This window comes from Leptodactylus fuscus, chromosome 10 (assembly GCF_031893055.1).
Source record: "Leptodactylus fuscus isolate aLepFus1 chromosome 10, aLepFus1.hap2, whole genome shotgun sequence".
NCBI lineage: Eukaryota > Metazoa > Chordata > Amphibia > Anura > Leptodactylidae > Leptodactylus > Leptodactylus fuscus.
In genome coordinates, this window is record NC_134274.1 from 81,163,984 (window position 1) to 81,179,575 (window position 15,592).

A 15,592-nucleotide genomic window follows, 5' to 3' on the forward strand; every position below is an offset into this window, starting at 1 on the left:
CTGCACACAGTATTATCCCCCATAGTGGCCCCTGCACACAGTATTAGCCCCCATAGTGGCCTCTGCACACAGTATTATCCCCCATAGTGGCCCCTACACACAGTATTATCCCCCATAATGGACTCTGCACACAGTATTATCCCCCATAGTGGCCCCTGCACACAGTATTATCCCCCATAGTGGCCCCTGTACACAGTATTATGTCCCATAGTGGCCCCTGCACACAGTATTATCCCCCCATAGTGGCGCCTGCACACAGTATTAGCCCCCATAGTGGCCCCTGCACACAGTATTATCCCCCATAGTGGCCCCTGCACACAGTATTATCCCCCATAGTGGCCCCTGCACACAGTATTATCCCCCATAGTGGCCCCTGCACACAGTATTATGCCCCATAGTGGCCCCTGCACACAGTATTATGTCCCATAGTGGCCCCTGCACACAGTATTATGCCCCACAGTGGCTCCTGCACACAGTATTATCCCCCATAGTGGCCCCTGCACACAGTATTATGCTCCATTGTGGACACCCATAAACAATTATTATACTCTGGGGTTTTTTCAGACTCCAGAGTATAATAATCGGAGACCCGGGGGAATAAAAACATAAAAAACTACTGTTGCTTACCTGACCCCCGGCTCCTACGCTGTCTTCTCTGCTGCCGTCCTTCTTCTATGACGTCGGACGTCACATGACCCGGGACGCAGGCCGGGTTCATGTGACGTCAGAGACGTCAGGAAGGAGACCTGGCAGGATCGTGGAGAGGTAAGTAACAGTGTTTTTTATGTTTCTTACCTCTCCGGGTCCGCCAATTATTATACTCGGGAGTCCGAAAAAGACAGCGGTAGTGGCTGTCACCGGGCCCCTAATGTCCCGGGCCCTGTGGCCTTTGCTGCTATGGCAGTAGTTACGCCACTGGTGAGAGCGATCGCAGAAGCTCCGTAAGGTGATAACATTCAGAATGAAAATACTTTAGTAAGTTTTAATAGTTTACATTTGAACAACATCCAAAGAAACTGTAATGCCGGTGGACAACCCCTTTAACACTACTTTTTTAAAGGGTTTTTCCACTTACTAATATTGATAGTCTATACTTTGGCTATCTACAAAGGTCTGACACCCAGCACCCATGCAGATTAGCTTCTGCGGGACAGTGTGGCTCCTGGTAACTCTTACATGCTGCTCACTCACCGTACAAAGTGTAGTGGTGGCTTTAGATACTGCAGCTCAGTCCCACTGCTACACGTTGTATGGTAAGTGACCGGCGCGACTCCCTGCATTTAAGCATTACCAGGAGCAGGTGATATGAGAGTGGTTGTCTAGATTTACAAGGACATACCTGGACATCCAAGCCGTGTTCAGCAGCCGCACAAAATCATACAGCTGCTGTATCGGGGAGCGGCTGTAAGTACAGCTGGAGCATGCCATAGAGAAGGCAGGGAAGGTATATTACCGTCCCTGCCTTCCCAATCACTGTGTACACAATGAGTGCTGTATATATAGCTATACGCGCCTCCATGATGCGGCCGCCCTCTAACATGGCGGTCACGTTATCCACCAGGATCAGCGTCTGTTAGGGTCAGTGCACACACTGAATCCGCCTCAAAATCAGCCCCCAAAGCTCTATTACTCCTATACCGACATGTAGGAAGCTGTATTCTTAAATTTACCAGCCCCAGTTACAGGGGAATTCAGATGTGCTCAAAAGTCTGTTGTGACCTTATGGGGACACAATGTAAAAATGAAAATGAATAGAAAAGTAGAAAAAGAAATTGAATTAAAATAATTAAACAAATAAGTAATGTAATATGTCAATAACACGCCCTTTATCAGGTTCTAGACCCAACCCCCGACGACACCATACATAATAAAAATTCCTGTAACGGAGAAGAAAAACTATTTTTGTGCTATTAAATAATAAAATAATGAAAAGTCAAAAACAGATGAAATTTACCTTATGAAATTTGCATTTCCGGGAGTCCGGAGGCAGCACACATGGGATATTATCCACCTAGAGACCATTAGAAGAGGTAGGTTAACAAGCAATAGTCATTAATTAAACAATTAAGGTCCTGCTATAAGAGGAACCCCGCCCTACTCAGCCTCAGTATGGTACCCAAGCAATAAGCAACAAATAGGGTGGGCGTGCTGTACTGCCTCCGGGAAATACAACTTTCATAAGGTAAATATTAATCTTTCCAGTTCGTCCGTCGGCAGCACACACACTTGGTCTATGCACCTGGTCTATGCAGCCTGCAAAAGAAATAATGATTTTTTGCAATGCATTAGCATTGTAATGCATTGCGTTAGTGATCAGACCCCCTGGGGTTCTAATAAATGCAAAAATAAATAAATAAATAAAAAAAAGTAAAAAAAATATAATTTTTTTTAAAAAGTATTAAAAATTCAAATCACCCCCCTTTCCCTAGAACACATATAAAAGTAGTTAAATACTGTGTAACACATACATGTTAGGTATCCCTGTGTCCGAAATCGCCCGCTCTACAAATCTATAAAAACATCTTTCCTGTTTGGTAAACGCCGTAGCGGAAAAAATAGTCAAAAGTGCCAAACCTCCGTTTTTTCACTGTTTTGATTCTGATAAAAATTTGAATAAAAAATGATCAAAGCAATAACATTTCCCGAAAATGGTAGAACTAAAAAGTACACTCGGCCCCGCAAAAAAAGACGCCCTATGCATCCCCGTACACGGACGTATAAAAAAGTTACGGCTGTCGGAATATGGCGACTTTTAGAAAAAAAATTTTTTAACACAGTTTTGGATTTTTTTTAGGGGTCAAAATGTAAATAAAACCATATAAATTTGGTATCCCCGGAATCGTAAGGAAACACAGAATACAGGGGAAAGGTCATTTTGGCTGCACAGTGAACGCCGTAAAACCAAAGCCCGTAAGAAAGTCGCAGAAATGCATTTTTTCTTGAAATCCACCCCATTTTGATTTTTTTCCCTGCTTCCCAGTACATTATATAGAATAATTAATGGCGGCATCATGAAGAAAAATTTGTCCCAGAAAGATTAAGACCTCATATGGCTCTGGGAGCGGAGAAATAAAAAAGTTATGGGGTTTAGAAGGAGGGGAGTCAAAAACGCAAATCAAAAAATGCCATCAGCGGGAAGGGGTTTAATAGACCGGACATTTTCGGACACAGGGATACCTAATGTGTATGTGTTTCACTGGACTAAAGTACGTTTATATGTGTTCTTGGGAAATGAAGCGTGCTTTGAATTTTTTATTTTATGGGGTTTTTTTTTACTAGGGGTCTAATTATTAATGTATTGCAAAATAACAGAACTTCTATTACAATAGAAGACAATGAGAGACAGCCCTGGGAGGTTTCAGAAGGCTCTCAGCTGTAACAGGACACTGGCCATTCCCTAAACATGGCGGGTGCCGCGGACGATCAGCTATTGTAGGCTCCCAGGCCTGTTAGTACTAGGGTTATGTTACACAATCTGCAATGTGTAATGTTTCACTATACAAGCCATAAGATAAGTAAGGCTCCCAATGACAGAGTTTGCTCCTAGGCCCAGAAGCCTGAGGATACACCACTGGCCTCGCCTAGACTTGAATGTTAAGGTCACTCCATGTGTAGCCTATGCCTAGACCTCTGCTGTCCAGCCCCCTCCACAGACATACAATGCGCGGATGCTCACACTACAGGGTTCCCTGTGCTCCATCACGCTGAGGTTAACAATAAAGTTTTCTTCAAAGTTAACATTATCTGAGAACCGGAAGCGGCGAAGTAAGCCTCTGGAACGCGGAAGTACTGGTGGAACGCACAAAGCGGAAGTGAACTAGAGTAAGGCTAGCGCTTCCGGTGTGCGGCTTCTCTTTCATGTGCGGGGATGTTCTGCAGGTTAGTGACTCTTTCTCGTCTTAGGCCCCGCCCACTATTTGTGTTCTGTGATAAAGGGCTGCCTGTCTGCTGTACAGCAATGCAGCTAATATGGGGGTGGGGTCACCTGTAATGGAGACCAGAGAAGATGTATATATACCTATAGCATGGTGGTGGAGGGATAGGACATTTGTCTCCACTGAGAGGGCCCTGGTATATGCACTGGCCATGGATCTGTGGGACATTCATGAGGTTGGGGTGGGAGATCAAAGAGCCACTGATGAGGGGTGATAAATAATAGCTCATGGGTGGTCTGACTACTGGGATCCCTACATATCACCAGAGAGGGGGAGCTTGTTACTTATGTTACTAGAGTGGCGGTCTAGTATTCTAGGGTACATGAGTCACCAGAGTATGGAGGAAGTGGAAGACCGGGACTGGAGATAAGTGTCATAGCATTCAGGCCCCAAGAAATGTGTATACATACTTCAGCCTGGAATACCCCTTTAGGACATAGTTGTCAAGGGGCATGGCCAAACATAAAGTGGGCAGGGTGTGGGTAAAATTACCCCCAACTGAAAAGTTGACAGGCATTCCAGTGGTGTAACTAGGAATGGCAGGGCCCCGTGGCGAACTTTTGACATGGCCCCTTTCCCCCGACCAACGCCGAAGACTTCGACCGACCCCCTCCTCCGCATTCCTGCGCGCTCTATTATGTCCCATAGTGACCCCTGCACACAGTATAATGTCCCATAGTGGCCCCTGCACACAGTATTATCCCGCATAGTGACCCCTGCACACAGTATAATGTCCCATAGTGGCCCCTGCACACAGTATTATGTCCCTTAGTGGCCCCTGCACACATTATTATCCCCCATAGTGGCCCCTGCACACAGTATTATCCCCCATAGTGCCCTGCACACAGTATTATGTCCCGTAGTGGCCCCTACACACAGTATTATCCCCCATAGTGGCCCCTGCACACAGTATTATCCCCCATAGTGGCCCTTGCACACAGTATTATGCCCCATAGTGGCCCCTGCACACAGTATTATCCCCCCATAGTGCCCTGCACACAGTATTATGTCCCATAGTGGCCCCTACACACAGTATTATCCCCCATAGTGCCCTGCACACAGTATTATGTCCCGTAGTGGCCCCTACACACAGTGCACCATCTGCTATTTTTTGTGTGTATGAGAGCAGGGAGATGAGCCATAGAGAATAGCAGAGAGGGTGCACAGAGACACTTCCAGGTGCACGGAGGAGGCTAATTAGCATATGAATAAAAATGGACTTATTCAAAAAGTACTGAGGCGATTTACAGTCAAAATACTATAGGTATGTGTGAAATAGCCTTTCTAAAGGCTATGCAAGTATGTACTTAGCTAAAAATGACTTTTCCCAATGATAGAGCCCCTTTAACCAGGGGAGTAGAGCCTATAAAAGGAGGTTAAGAACTGGAGTTAGTGGAGGAGGTGAAAGGTCCTCTTTTAGCTTTATTACTAATATACATTCCAGGACCACATTTATTACCTATGCAGAGCACAGCTGAGGAAGCCAGTACTCTCAGCCTACCCTGCTGATGCTCCAATCACATGACCGACCACGCTAATCAATGGACCTGGGGTAATGGCGTGTCAGATAATGAAAGAAGGAGCAGCTGTGGGGACGACAGAAAAACCAGAGTTCCAGCCTCCCCCCGCGATATTCGTTTCGAATAGCCGCTCAATATTTGACTATTTGATCGAATATCGAACCCCATTATAGTCTATGGGAGAAAATGCTTGGCTACAGGGGATCCCACCATTCGACTTAGGAGAGTCACCAAGTCCACTATCACACCCCAGGAAATGATGCCAACACCTCTGGAGTGCAACTGGGACAGCAGGGGAAGCATGTCTGGGGGCATCATTATGTCAGGATCCCTGTCAGCTTGCGATATGCCGGAGCTGACTATTTCCCATAGGAATGCATTGACCAGCGTTGATTGGCCAGTGTACAGCATTCGGCCAATCAACGCTGGTTCTGCTGTAGGAGGCGGAGTCTAAAATCAGTCCACAGCAGTTTCCATTCTGGTCCGATTTTAGACTCCACCTCCTCCAGCATCTCTACACTCTGTTGTAGAGATGTAGTAGAGCTGAGTGTGCGCTGAGCTCTGCTACACACGAGATGTGTGTGACAGGAGGAGTAGATGGAGGGATGGTTGGCAGTAGTGCAGAGCTGCTACACCAGAGATGTAGCAGAGCTGGCCGATGTTAGCAGTCCAATGCAGCAGAGCTGAGTGTGTTAGTCTGCTGCATTGGACTGCTACATCTGCCAGTTCTCCTATATCGGGCTGTGTGCTCAGCTCAACTACTCCGGAGTAGTTGAGCTGAGTGTGCAGTATCGAACACTACTACGTGGGAGATGAAGCAGAGCTGGGATTTTAAAGACGATCCTATTCACTACACAGCATGTAGCATGTGTAGTGAGTAGGATCATCTTTAAAATCCCAGCTCTGCTTCATCTCCCACGTAGTAGTGTTCGATACTGCACACTCAGCTCAACTACTCCAGAGTAGTTGAGCTGAGCACACGGCCCGATGTAGGAGAATTGGCAGATGTAGCAGTAGTTCAACAGTGATTGATACTAGTCAGGGGAGAGGGGGGCATGGCGCTCTGAAGACCGGACAGAGAACCGGACCAAGAAGAACAGGGAGCTGCAGGTAAGCAGACACCGTTGGGGGGGTTAATCACTACACAGCATGGGGTCCAAAAATTTAAACAATTTTTGGACTACTTGCTGTGTAGTGAATAGGATCGTCTTTAAAATCCCAGCTCTGCTTCATCTCCCACATAATAGTGTCCGATACTGCACACTCAGCTCAACTACTCCGGAGTAGTTGACCTGAGTGCACGGCCTAATGTAGGAGAACTGGCAACTGTAGCATCCGCCAGCTCTGCTGCATCGGGCCGTGCGCTCAGCTCAACAGACTTCCTGGTATGTATTTTCACGACCACCCAATCACCGGGCTGCAAGCTATGTGTTCCTGAAAAGAAATGAGAAGGGTCTGGAATAGAAAAGAACACCTGTTCATGTGTTACTTTCAGTCTTTGACACAAGTTCTGGACATAGCTGGCAGTGCTGTCATAATTGAGGTGTAAAGTCTGGGGAAAATACAACCCTAGTCTAGGCACACTTCCAAAAAGCACCTCGAATGGTGACAGACCTGTCTTTCTATTAGGAGTGGTCCTCACTGAGTATAATGCTAGAGACAGGCACTCTGGCCTGGACTTTTCTGTCTCTGCCATGGCTTTCTGGATTTTTAACTGTGTGCCATTCAACCTTTCCACTTAGGGGATGGTAGGGTGTGTGGAAAGCTTGTTCAATCCCCAACGCAGACATTATTTCCTTCATTATTTTACCTGTGAAATGTGTACCTCTGTCAGATTCTATCACCTCAAGTATCCCAAATCTAAACACAAGCACAGACATCAATCTCTTGGCAGTTAGCTGTGCGGTTGCTCGGCTGACCGGATAGGCCTCTACCCAACCGGAGAACAAATCCACACAGACCAACACGTATTCGTATGTTCCAGATTTAGGCAATTGTATGTAGTCTATTTGTAACCTTTGGAACGGGTACAGGGGTTTTAGTGTGCATTTGGTGGGTGTCTTAACTACCTGTCCTGGATTGTGTAGAGCACATATGTGACATGCTTTTACGTGATTCCCTGCAGCCCTTCCAAAACCTGGGGAAAACCATAATTTACCCACTAGTGACTCCATGGCATTTCGAGAGACCTTACCGTGGGCCAAACCAGCCATTTGGGGGTATGCTGCTGTGGGCAGACACAGTCTATCCCCCATTTTCCACATTCCTTTACATTCTCTGGCACCAGTCACCTTAGAGTACAGTCCCTTGGGGTCTGCTAGGTCAATATCCATTTTGCTCACCTGGTTGAGACCCTTCCATGGCAGTAGTACCGCTGCTCGATCAGCCTTTTCATTTCCAATACTCTCAGCGTCTCTTCCCTTTGTGTGAGCATAGACTTTCACAATTGCCAACTGCTTAGGGAGCAATATGGCCTCCATCAACTGACTTACTGAGTTTCCATTCTTAATTGGCTTACCCTGTGCCGTCAGGAAGTTCCTGGACCTCCATATTAGGCCATAATCATGTGCAATGCCATACGACTACCTGGAGTCAGTGTAAATGTTTGCTGTGCTATCAGGCTTCTATAAGGGTTTTCAGTTCAACCTCTTATACTGACATGTGTGGTGGAAGGGCTTCTTGTACTATGGTGTCATGTATAGTGACTACAACATACCCTGTAACAAATTTGCCTTCGTCTGTTAGGTACCTGGAACCGTCCACAAACATCTCATAATCAGGATTTTTCAATGGGATATCAGTAACGTGACTGAAACCGACTGTCTCTTGAGACAACACAGGTCAACACAGTCATGCTGATGTAAATCATCTTCTGAGAGGGAGTTTAAAATATCTCATCTTCATCTACTCCCCCCCCCCCCTTGAATCATGAACGCCTACTGGTAAAAGAGTTGCAGGATTCACAGTCAAACAATGCTGAAATGAGATGTTAGAGGAGGATTGTAGAGCAAATTCCATTTTGCTCTGTCTTGCCAAAGAAAGATGACGTCTGCCTACCTGTGTCAGGATTGCATGGATGTCATGTGGTTTGTATACCACCAGGGGGTGGTCCAGGATAATGTCTGAACTTTTCTGAAGCAGGGCCTGTACTGAGAACACAACCCTTACACAAGAGGGTGTTCCCCTTGCAAAAGCATCCAAACATGCGCTATAATATGCCACGGGACGCTTTCTATCTCCATGTTGTTGTGTGAGAACTGCGGTAGCATTTCCCATCATTTCAGTGACATACAGTTGAAAGGGCTTCTGATAGTCAGGCAAGCCTAAGGTAGGTGCGCTGGCTATCTGGAGCTTAAGTTGGTAAAATGCATCCAAAGCCTCTGGTGTCAGACTGAATGGTTTAGAAGAAAGACAGTTGTACAAGGGCTGCATGGTCAGAGATGCAGATCTGATCCATGGCCTACAGTATGACACCAGACCCAAAAAGGTACGTAACTGAGCATGGGAGGTTGGCACCTGCATTTCTCTTACCACTTTGGTCCGTTCATCTGAAAGGTGTTTGGTACCTTGGCTCAGACAATGACCTAAAAACACCACCTTTTGCTTACAAAATTGCAGCTTGTCTTTACTGGCCTTACAACCGTTCTGACAGAGGAAACACAGCAGGCTTATGGTCGCGGCTTCACATGTCTGTTTATCTGGGGCACAAAGAAGAAGATCGTCAACATATTGCAATAATACAACCTCATCAGAGGGAGGGTCCCAGGCATTCATGATCAGTGTGAGACACCTTGTGGACTGATTTGAACTGTTTTGCGCCCTATGTGGCAAGACTGTCCAGGTGTATTGTTTACCTCTGAAGGTGAAAGCAAACAGGTATCGGCAATTGGGGTGCAGGGGTACACTGAAATAAGCGGTACTATTCCGTTATCGGGCCAGCAGCAGCGCAGTTCAGCAGCAGCTTTCGGGACAGCAGTTCAGCAGCGGGAATTACAATGACATCCGAGGACTGCTGGCCCGATGCTTGTGCCCAGTAACCAGTACATCGATGACCCCCCTCCCCCATCCTTCTCCTCCTGCCAGTGCTGCCCCCCAGCTCTCCTTACATCTTCCCCGTACCCTCTCCCCGCCACACGACTAGGCCTCACCTCAGCGCTAGTACCGAGACCGAAAGGAAAGACACCGGGGCTCAATCCAGGCCCTGACAAGAAACACGCCGACTATAGGAACGGTGAGCTACAGCGAGCCGGAGGGACAAACTTTCTGCAGCGTCCGGCGGCTATCTAGTAGCATTCATTGCTCAAGATTTACGGTGAGGCCTATTACAGGGAGAGGGTACGGGGCAGATGTAAGAAGAGCTGGGGGGCAGCACTGGAAGGAAGAGGAGGATGAGGGCATCGATCGATGTACTGCCTACTACACACAAGCACGGCCTCTATCATCGGGCCAGCATCGGCTTAGTCATGTGGCGGGGAGAGGGTACGGGGTAGATGTAAGGAGAGCTGGGGGGCAGCACTGGAAGGAGGAGGAGATGGAGGGGGGGTCATTGATGTACTGGCTACTGGGCACAAGCATCGGGCCAGCAGTCCTCGGATGTCATTGTAATTCCCGCTGCTGAACTGAACTGCTGTCCCGAAAGCTGGTGCTGAAATGCGCTGCTGCTGGCCCGATAACGGAATAGTACCAAATAAGCATTGCAAAGATCCATCGACGCTATGATACGTGGTCCCTGTAGGGACTGCAGACAGTAAGATATGAGGATTGGGCACTACCAAAGTCTCTAACAAGGTCACTTTGTTTAGCTCTCTTAGGTCATGGACCATGCGATAAGTATCTGGTTCACCCTTTTTTGCCCTTCTTTTTGACAGGGAACAGTGGTGTGTTGGCCACTGACGTACAGTCTTTTAAAGCCTTAGCTTTTAACAATTCTACTATAGTTGTGGCTATAGCATCTTCTTGGATGTGTGTCAGTGGGTACTGTTTGATTCTACGTGGCTGTGCTCCTGGTTTCAAGTTTACTTTATCGTACACTTTCTTGCACCAAGCTTCCGCTCCTCTAATATACCTGTGTACCCACCCCCACTCCTTAGCCTGCAATCTACCTTTCTCTTGTACCATAACAGGAGGAACATCTAGTTTGCCCAGACCTGTTTTACTTATTGCCCACAGACTTTCCGGGACCTGAGACAATGACGCACTTTTTTTTTTTTTATAAATGCTCTGGGCTGTTTCTGTCAGTGGAGAGGAGTGGGCCTTCTCCTCTCCCATGTCCAGTCATACCCACACAGCCACTTCCACTGTCACCTCATCACTCATTTAGTGAATACAATAGTTCAGGTGACTATAACAGACAAAACAATAAAATCACATGATATCATACAAAACATAACCACAATATCATATTCATGAATATTCTTATCTATACATTGGCATCATGCCTTATTATTTAACCATGGGTTAACCCTTTTCATCCAAATCATTTTCCTTTGTAGACAACAGATATTATACCTAGACCTATACCTTACTATCAAACAGTCCTGTCTTAGGAACCCCTGCTCTCTTAAGAATCATTTTTACTTGGGCGGCAACATCTCTCTCTCCCATCCCTATTAGCTCATATGGGGTGTACCATATCTTAGAGGGTCCCTTTCCCATACTGGCTGGTAGCTAATCAGCCTTGAGCTTCCCACTCCTCTAGGGCAATTAAGACAATAGAGGGTCTCTTTGACTACTTGAGGGTCTCTTTTGACTTCTCTTAGTGGGAACTCCCAAACAGTCACTCTGTTTTCATTGAACTAATTTCTAATATGCAAGTTTCTGGCTTAGTGCTCAGGGAAAAACCTCAACACCCCTGAACCTTTGCACGTACTTGCACGCATTCTACTCAGTCCTTAGTGAAACAAGGACTTTTCAATCACTCAGTACTTTTACTCTCACAACTCTAGGGATTAAGGATGGAGAATAACTCTCCCTTCTGTGCCGCCTTATACACTTTATAACAGATGTAGCAACCAAATGACAGCATGGACAGTAGGCAAAGAATAATGTATAACGTTTTCCACCCCACTACAGACAACATACTCTTTAGGTTCTTCCGTACTATATAAAAATGGCATCAATTGTTATAAATTATGCAGCACTAACCTCACTCATCGACACAGAGGATCTGGGACACGTAGAAACTCAGATGAGTTAGTTTGCAAGACAAGGGCTTACCTTATAGCACTATTTTATTCATCTGAGGTCCTCCGGGCCCGTCTCCAAATCGGTTGGTGAGTGGATCAGTACACTATCGGCTGCACATCAAACGATTATCGGTGTCCCACGTTTGGGCTGCCAGGTTCTGTTAGGGGCTCAAGACCCCCCGATTTATGTTGTCGTAGGCCTAATTAAGAGTTGGAATATATCGAGCTCGGGAAACAGACAGTCAGACACCTGGGTATCGTGAATGGAATGTTTCACTTTATTGTTCAGCAGCGTAGGATGATATAGGAAGCACATTTACATAAGGGTCACATGACCCGACGTCTAAATATGGTCTCATGGATCCGGTAGCACGTAGCATACATTGTCACATACATATATATATGTCTTCAACTCAACATCTGCCAACTTATGCGACAGCAGGACATCCTTGATAAGCACAAAATGTTACCACATGTAACACATGTATACCACAGCACTGAGCATCAACGGTCACGTACACCACAACACCTCGTATCTACAGTTTTTAGAATGATAACAGACTACATCTAACCACTGGTGTACAGCTATCAGTAGATCAACAGAATGAGTCTAACTGCTAGCGTGCAGTCTGAGACTTGTGGTTTTGCTGTCCAGCTGACTTTCACTATATTGTCTCTTAATAAAAGAGCAAGCTTATTTTAACCCTTGCAAAGCCTTTATAAAAAGTTTGACTTCTGTTTCTTATTGTTTAGATCTGTTGGAAGATTTTACAAAATTTCTTCTCTGAATTCTAAGTATAAAGCTTTTGTGTTATGGAACCAGCCAACCAGAGCTCAAACATCGATGGCCAGTGCTGGACAGATGATGGGACTCGGGAATCAGCTTTACCTGTTGAGAATAACACATCGGCCATGAATCAAGGAGAGATACATTATCCATCATCTTATATTAAGGAGGAACCAGTCTTGAGTGAGGGAGAAAATCTCACAACTGGAGAACACATGCAAGAATATCAGTCTCATCATATTAAGGAGGAACGAGTCTCTTCTGATGGAACACCCACTGCCATAAATCCAAATACATCAGTAGATGACGTCCAGTATCCATCTGCTTATATTAAAGAGGAATGCGATGGAGGAAACCTTATGGTCCCTGACATTAGTATTACCCAAAGTCGCACACACTTATCTTTTTGTATCAAAGAAGAACCAGTCTCCAATAATAAATCAGACATCCCTAACACTTGTACACTCACAGGTGACACACAAAAATGTCCAACAACTTCTATTAAAGATGAACTAGCCTCCAGTGAAAACTATACAGACATTGACTCGCCTATAGGTATTACACAATATTCATCCTCTCATATTAAAGATGAATCAGACACAACTGAAGAAGACACTGACAGTAATTTGCCAACAGGTTGTACACAATTCCCTCCACATGTAAAGTCTGAACAATTTGACGATGAAAGCCTCACCGACATTTCCATGAGTCCCACAGAGACACCTCTCAATTCAATTCACATTAAGGAGGAATCTCTGTCATGTGAAGAAGATAATCTCTCAGAATATACACTAGTGTGTGTCAAAGAAGAGTCCGGCGAAGATGACATCATCACAGACAATGAATTGACCAATGAATGTACAGTCGTTCAGTTAAATGAAGAATGGCCACAAAGTGAAGATGGAAACTTGACCGAATCAGACACAAAAATATTTTCTTGCCCAGTGTGCAGAAAGCAATTTAGTTGTAAATCACATCTTCGTAGACACTATAAAACCCACAGTGGTGTGAAAGCATTCTCCTGCTCCTACTGTGGGAAATGTTTCTCACGTCTAGAGCAATGCACGACACATCAGAAAGTCCACACTGGTGAGAAACCTTTTTCATGTTCGTATTGCGACAAGAGGTTTTCTCAGAAGTCTCACGTGACTGTCCATGAGAGGTCCCACACAGGGGACAAGCCCTTTGCTTGTTTCTACTGTGGGAAACGGTTCTCACAAAAGGCGAGACTAGTTGTCCATGAAAAATACCACACGGATGATAAAAGATTTTCGTGCTCTTTCTGTGGGAGATGTTTCCTACGTGAGGAACAGTGCGAGGCTCATCAAAGAACACACACGGGGGAGAAGCCATATCCATGTTCCTACTGTGAGAAAGGGTTCAATCAACGAGCGCAGCTCATCATACATGAGAGAGTCCACACAGGAGAAAAGCCAGTTTCTTGTCCGGACTGCGGAAAATGTTTTTCCCAAAGATCTAACCTTATTACCCACCAGAGAATCCACACTGGAGAAAAACCCTACTCATGTTCTCACTGTGAGAAGTGTTTCAATACTCAGACAAGCCTCATTCTACACATGAGAGGCCACACGGGAGAGAAACCGTATTCTTGTGCCGAATGTGGAAAATGCTTCACTCACAAGTCAGTCTACAGCAAACATCAAAGAGTTCATACAGGGGAGAAGCCATTTTCTTGCACTGTGTGTGACAGGCGGTTTTCTCAGAAGGCTCCACTTATAGCACACCAGAGAACACACACAGGAGAGAAGCCTTTCACATGTCACGATTGCGGAAAGAAGTTTTCCCAGAAAGGACATCTTGTGACTCATCAAAGAATTCACACCGGGGAGAAGCCATTTTCCTGTTCGGAATGTGGGAATAGTTTTAATACTCACTCTAGTCTTGTCTTCCATCAAAGACTTCATACGGGAGAGAAACCATATCCATGTACTGTATGTGACAAGAGTTATACTAATAAGTCTCAGCTGGTCAAACATCTGAAGATCCATTCAGGAGAAAAGCCATTCGCATGCCCAGAGTGTGGAAAATGTTTCACCCGCAAAGCCGATTTTGTTGTCCATCAGCGAGTTCACACTGGGGAGAAGCCCTATCCGTGCTCAGAATGTGGGAAACGATTTACCATCCACCAAAACCTTGTCCTCCACCAACGAATTCACACTGGAGAAAAACTTTGTTTCTGTTCAGAATGCGGAAAATGCTTTACCCGGAAGTCTGATTTTGTGATCCACCAAAGAGTACACACAGGGGAGAGGCCGTATTCATGTTCAGAGTGCGGCAAGAGTTTTAGCATCCATCAGAATCTCATTCTGCACCAGAGAATCCACACAGGAGAGAAACCATATCTTTGTCCTGAGTGCGGTAAAACTTTTGGTCAGAAGTGCACCTTAAACAGACATGTGAAAATACATAAGGGAGAAAAACGACGTTCCTCCAAATGATTTATGGTGCACGATACTAGATGAGTGGGGTCCGACACCCCCACCGATCAGCTTTTTGAAGAGACTGCAGTGTTCAGATGAGCTGGCAAGAGCTGAACCGGTCTTGTCCATTGTGAGCTGCTCAGCAGTATGAACAGTAGGGGGCAAGAGAAGAGGTCTACAGTTGTGCTGTAGTATTTATTACTATGTTACCTCCTGTTATCTAGGAGTTAATTATTTGCAAACTCACTTTTCATAGATCATTGATAACCAAGAACTTGTATTGCGCTTTATTATGTGCACTTATAGCTTAAGGAAAATGTTTGTTCTCGTACCGTGTTAGCCAGTGGGTAGGAAATATAAAAAAACAAAAAACTTGATAGTCTTCAGTAGTTGATACCTTTTTAATGGCTAACTAATAATGATGACAGATTGGACCACTGACAGGATTGCGATACCAGACTCTAACAGGGAATATAAAATCCCAGGTACGTTCACCTGTAGCACACCTAATGTAGTGTATTTGATAATGTGCACCAAATGCCCCACTCAAAATCTGTATGTTGGAGAGACCGGACAGCAGCTTAGAATGCGTATGAATTCACATCGCCATACAATTAGAGAAGAAAGACTGGACCTTCCCGTATCAAAACATTTCTGAAATGAGGATCATAATATCACCGATCACATGAAAATTTTGGTTTTAAAAGGGAATTTCAAATCAAAG

At 45.4% G+C, this 15,592-nt stretch overlaps 1 protein-coding gene across 1 annotated transcript in view; it reads left to right on the plus strand.

Annotated features, from left to right (window-relative positions):
- The window catches only part of LOC142183331 (uncharacterized), a 260,063-nt gene extending 245,075 nt beyond the window's left edge, over positions 1–14,988 (plus strand). Inside the window, exon 2 of the mRNA XM_075258380.1 lies at positions 12,394–14,988. Coding sequence (XP_075114481.1) covers positions 12,454–14,886 — 2,433 coding nt within the window. The 5' untranslated portion in view covers positions 12,394–12,453 and the 3' untranslated portion in view covers positions 14,887–14,988. The remainder of the gene's footprint in view (positions 1–12,393) is intronic.
- Positions 14,989–15,592: the final 604 nt, after the last annotated feature.